Source organism: Notothenia coriiceps, unplaced genomic scaffold (assembly GCF_000735185.1).
Source record: "Notothenia coriiceps isolate Sejong01 unplaced genomic scaffold, NC01 NC01_scaffold00031497, whole genome shotgun sequence".
Lineage (NCBI taxonomy): Eukaryota > Metazoa > Chordata > Actinopteri > Perciformes > Nototheniidae > Notothenia > Notothenia coriiceps.
This window is the reverse complement of record NW_011364198.1, coordinates 15,734-21,501: the sequence shown is the minus strand read 5'-3', so window position 1 is coordinate 21,501 and position 5,768 is coordinate 15,734. Positions and strand designations below refer to the sequence as shown.

The 5,768-nt window shown below is 35.6% G+C and overlaps 1 protein-coding gene across 1 annotated transcript in view; it reads left to right on the top strand.

Annotated features, from left to right (window-relative positions):
* Window positions 1-3,932: 3,932 nt before the first annotated feature.
* The window catches only part of LOC104960072 (lysozyme g-like), a 3,122-nt gene continuing 1,286 nt past the window's right edge, over window positions 3,933-5,768 (top strand). Inside the window, exons 1-2 of the mRNA XM_010788024.1 lie at window positions 3,933-3,996; window positions 4,868-4,945. Coding sequence (XP_010786326.1) covers window positions 3,993-3,996; window positions 4,868-4,945 — 82 coding nt within the window. The 5' untranslated portion in view covers window positions 3,933-3,992. The remainder of the gene's footprint in view (window positions 3,997-4,867; window positions 4,946-5,768) is intronic.

The following is a 5,768-nucleotide window of genomic DNA, read 5'->3' as shown; positions in this document are numbered from 1 at the left end:
TTAAAGATGATTTACAGAGTGTTAAAACATCACGTGGATGATTTAAGATGCTTTATTCTATAGAGTGTTAGTACTGATAGCATCATAATTCATACAGACGACACATTCAGCCAAGGGCGACAGAAATATAAATATTCACATATTCAATGTTTTTATATAAAAACTCAAATGAAAATATGCAAACGCACAGTGAGTCAATGGCTTACAGTGCAGACCAGACCTAGGTTGCATCAAATTACTATTATGGACAATATAAAAGCTTTCAAATATTAGTCTCATGGCAAGATTAGTATTCAGCTAACTCCGTGCACTGTACAACGTTGTCGAGTCATACTGTGACTCTGAAGATGATTTGTCTCCATCTCCTAACACCTATTCTGCTCTTTCCTCTCCAACCTGTGAAAGCTGTGTTGTTCACTCTCAGTGTTTTCTGCTTGCCAAATATATTTACCTGTTCAGAAACATTTTGTCTTTCTGCACAGTGGCGCCTCCTGCAGGAGTGAGAGGGGACTGAAATGATGTTCGAACTAACAAAAGTTATTAGGGAAGCTCTCGGTTTCTTCCAATCAGCCACTGCAACATCTAAAGTGTGCCATCTGGTGAGGTGTCTTTGAAATGTTTACAATAAAGTTAAACAGTGCATGGTATAAAATGTGATGCTTCACATTAGCTCTTCCTGTTGCTCAGAGTCTTCAGTCTGTGCTGCTGATGACTCAATTTAAAACAGGCTTTCTGTTAGATTTGATCTAAAAATGTGTTATACGTTTAATAAACCATCTTTCATGATTCTCTAACCTTCACACTGTGCACAGGGTCATTCGCTTCATTTGGGGAGTCCAGAGTTTTCTTCTTCCTGGATTTAGATTTATTACATATTTTTATTTAAGCAACTTTCTAATTTCAACAAAATCTTCAATGTTCTTACCTAATTTGATAAACAGTCATATGATCATAATTACAAAAATACTTTTTTGATATTTGTGTATATGGTCATATGACTGTATTTTAAAACACAGTGTATTTAAGCTCTTAAAGAAGCTATTTGGGCTGGGTGGCGCTCTATAGCTTATGGCCAATAGGAGACCTCGATGCATTATTTCCCCTCCTCCTCATTAGCATTCTGTGCGACTAGTGTGACTAGTGCACATTTGGGACCCACTAGTACTACTAGTGAACATTTTAAGCCTCACTAGTTCACTAGTTGAATTTAAATGTATCTCACTAGCAGTGGCGAGCCGTGACTTTTATACCTAGGCCCTCTGACCCTCCCCCTTCCCTCTTAAAAAGAAGAGATATTACGTGGCGGTTCTACGGGGTGGCAGCTGCCACCTCAGAAAAATGCCTTGCCACCCCAGCTGCCACCCCAGTTGGCAGCTTTGTTTTGAAAGAAAAGTTGTGGCTCATCGGACATTTATGAGAGAAAATCTCTAATGTCCGAGTGCAAGTGAATGCAGCACAAGACGCGAGCCTTGTAACCCCTCCCCCCCCCTGGCGCGTGCTTGGAAATATGATTGGCGGCGATTTCATTTGAACGGGAGGACAGCGCAAAACGAGAAGCATTTCGGATACAAGTAGACAGAAGCAGCGCCGTATAGACTGATAAGTCTTACTTTAGTCCAAGCAACAGGTCATATTTCACAAACAGCCAGCTAAAACTGAAAATGAAACAAAATTGTTTATCTAAAGCTGTTTCTTATGTCACCCTAATCATATGACCAATTACTTAATTTTGAACATGTATTCTTCGACCTGACACAGCCTTGTTGCCTAATGGTTATCGAATAAGGCTCATAATAATATCTCTAAAATATACTGACATCTGTTTCAAGTAATTATGTAGCTCCTGCTGACTTAAATAACATTCAGGTCCTTATGCTTATGAATGGATTATGGGATAATGGGCCCCTGGAAACAGACTTGTAAAAGGTGATTTTACACGGAAATGAGGGGTGGATTTCGTCTTTTTGAATATCTTTGCGGCCATTTCTTCATCTCTTCAATCTTATTTTAGTCTGTTTGTAATCGTTTAGAGTCATTTGATATTCTTCTTGAATAATTGTATTAATGCAGTGCGTCTTATTGTAGTTGTTTAGTTTCACCTTTCATTAAAATCCAAACATGATGGAACAAAAAGAATGGAACAAGATCCAAGTGCCAGGTAGGAAGAACTGACTGCAGCTCATGGAAAGTAACGGTGATTACAGAGGCGTCTCCTGAGGTCAGGAGTCCCAAACCCTTACATAACTTTGTTCTATATAGTGAAACTGATAATAAAGTGTGTTGACCCTGTTTAGAAGTGTTCTTACTATTCAATAATGAATGGTTCTATACATCCAAGCAATAAAGATTGTGTGTTCGGAGTATGCTGCAGTGACCGTGTCAAAGTCTGAGGCGTTTCATATGCAGCTCATGAGTCTGACTCGTATTGAATAATGACAAAATAAGCCTCGTTTCATTCCTGGAAAAATGTGCAATATTGTCTTGAATTTCTTCTTTGGTCCAGTTTTATTTAATAGTATGTTTTACCTCTTGTTGTTCTGGCTAAACACTGTTTCCTGTGAGTAGTGTTTGGTTCCTCTAAACCCACATTTTTAGGTTACACTTTGCAGATTATGACAGTTTTTATCTCAAGAGTTTCACCTGATAAAAGACTTTAGTTAGCATAACGCACATTTTATTTTTAGCATATTAAAACAGGGTTTCGGTTTCTTGTCTCAAAGTCCAAGCAACAACTCATAGACGTTTTTATCAGCCAGCTAAAACTGAAACTGAAAACAGCTGTGTCTCATCTCAACTTTATGACTACTGTATAACTCCTTTAAGTTCTTTGGTGTTATGGCTTGTGAGGTTCTTTTACAGCCTAACATTTTTTTGCATTGTGTGTCTTGTGAGACTTATGTTGGCTTAACAAATAGTCAAATGTTATTAATGTTTGAAATAACAAAAAAGAGTTAGTCAAAAACCCGAAATCAGAAATCACATTTTAATCACAGGGCATTTTTACAGCATTACAGCAAAAGTGATATTGCAGATAAAAGAGTAAGCTAACATATTCAATATAGAGAAGCACATGTTAGTAGAAATACAAATACAGACAACTAAGTACACATACATGTTTGGACATTAGTACCAGCATTTCAAAGCTACGTAAACATATAAAGGTGAATGTTAAAAATGTATGTTTTGCACATAACAGTCATTATTGCACTATTTATGTAACCTCAGAATAGGCTTATTTTATCTCGTTCATCTTATCACAGTCAGTACTGCCCAACCCTTCGAATTTGGCCCATTGTAACTGCACACGGGTATATCTATATTTCATCCATATTCAATGTAAATATTGCTATATTTTAATGTTATTTTAGTTTTCTTAACATAGTTTTATCATTGTTTTATTTGATGGTCCTTTTCTTACAATGTATCTTCTTTAACTGTGTTTATGTATGCACCAAATACACCATGGCAAATTCCTCATATGTGTTAACCTACTTGGCAATAAACCAGTTTCTGATTCAGATTCAGATACTTATTTATATTAAAACATTGTAACAGTCTGTATTGTGTGGTGGTCTACCAGGTGCCATGGTGCTCATTAAAGTATGACCACTGCAGGAAGGAAGGACCTGCAGTATCTCTAGGTGAGACACAGCAAGGAGTAAATATTGAACTTGCAATTCTCTAAATTCCTCAAATTATTGGGACTTTCCTCTTGGAATATGTATGATTCATGCAGCATGCTTTCTGAAAATTACATTTCCTGTATACCTGGTTCACAGCATGCTCCAATCAACTACATAATGGGCAGCACTATGTCTTTCCCTGCCCTTGTTACAGTCACTGTGGACTGTTTCTTGTAAATCAGCTGCTCTCGTGTGATTGGCTGCTTTGCTTTCACTTTCTGTGAGCTTGAATAAAAGCTCAGAGGGAGCTCAGTGTTCTTCACTCACTTTCCAATTTCAAGGAAACCATCAGAAGAGATAACAAGCAAAATGGGTGAGTGCTAATATATACTTTTCTGTACAACTTCATTCAAAAAGTGTAATATAGTAACACAGACCTCGACTGCACCTGTCTTTTATAATTGTTTCATTTGTACTTCGTATATTGTACTTACTATGCAAAGGAAGTGGTTCTAGATATTTACTTATAGAGTTATAAAGAACTGGATTATGATTGTTGGATAACTTCATTATAATCATATGTAAATTGTGACTTAGTACTTCATGTATATTTAGTATTAGCTCATATTCTGAACCTGTAAAGTATAAAATAGCAAAGTAATTACCTCAAAATTCTATTTAAATACTGGAGTAAATGTATTATATTCCCATACCGCTGAAAAGTCCCCTCAAGTGAATGTGTCCAGTGGTGGAATGCAGTTAACTTGCATATGAGTACAAATGTGAGGTAATTGTACTTTATTTGAGTATTTCCTTTACTTATGGACTTTTACGTCGCTGCAATTCAAAAGAAATATTGAAATTTGTACTCGACTACTAACAGCTCTAGTTACTTTAGACATTTAGATTGTTGTTTACAATATATTGTTTTGATGTTTTATTTAAACATCATAACATTATATATTATAAACAGACAGGAAATGATTTTCCATCTTTAACAATAAAATAATTGTCTTGTTTATTTTTGAATGATTATCGAGTTTTAATCTTGCTTTTGAAAAAAAAATGTCTTGTAATACTTTGAGTAGATTTAGCTTTTTGTACTTATAATTTAACATTTTAAATGTAAGAATGAATTTATACTGTGTAATATTAGTACTATAACTTAAGTAAAAGCTTTTAAACTCTTCCTCCAACAATGCTTATGTGAATGAAAACTGATCTAATAAGCGTGTCATTACCAGGTTACGCCAGCGTAATGCGTGTTGAAACTAGTGGGGCTTCCTGGTCAACATCTCAGCAGGACAGACTTGGATATTCAGGTAATCACTACGAAACACACAAGCTGAATAATCAGAAATTCTATAAAAAGTTATCATATATCTCCATCTTAAGGGGATCGTAGTCTGCTTTTTGGCTTCTTAACATTTAACAACCTAATAATGTGTCATGCCCACTTAACGGGAAGAAACTCTGCTAACTGACGATATGAACCATTTTTACCGAAACAAAACACAACTCTAAAACCAAGCCTCTGAATTTATCGGATCTGCACAAACAAGATATCAGATTAAAGCTGAGATTCCACAGATTCTATAGGTATAAGTATCATCACTGTGCGATCAAAACTCACCGCAGCAAAAGCAAATCAAGACACCACACAACGTAGCTTTAGGTAGCCAAAATGGCAATATGTCTTACCTTTGCTGTTGTTCTGATCAAAAGTTGTGTTCAATGGCATTAAAACGATAAAAACGCTGCTGAAGGTTAATCCATAGGTTAATCCAATGTGTCTGTCACTTTGAAATTATTACTGATAATCCATCTTCATATTTATGGCCTAAGCCTAGGTTTCAGTTTTCAGTTTTCAGAGCGTAACAAGCTTTTAGTCTAGTATCCCATCATTCAAGGGTCGTTTTCACTATACTGTAAGTAATGTTTTTTTTTGGACGGACACAATCATTTACATTTTTTTTAACTATGTTCAATCTGAATTTGCTTTAAAATAAAAAAATTCTATATTGATTCTGACTTTTCTACATCCAACTTTTTTACTGTAAGAGTCTTACGTCTTAATCGATCACTAAAAGTAAAGATTTTCCAACTTAAGTATTAAAACAATAGCTCTTTCCGCTTACTTTTTGG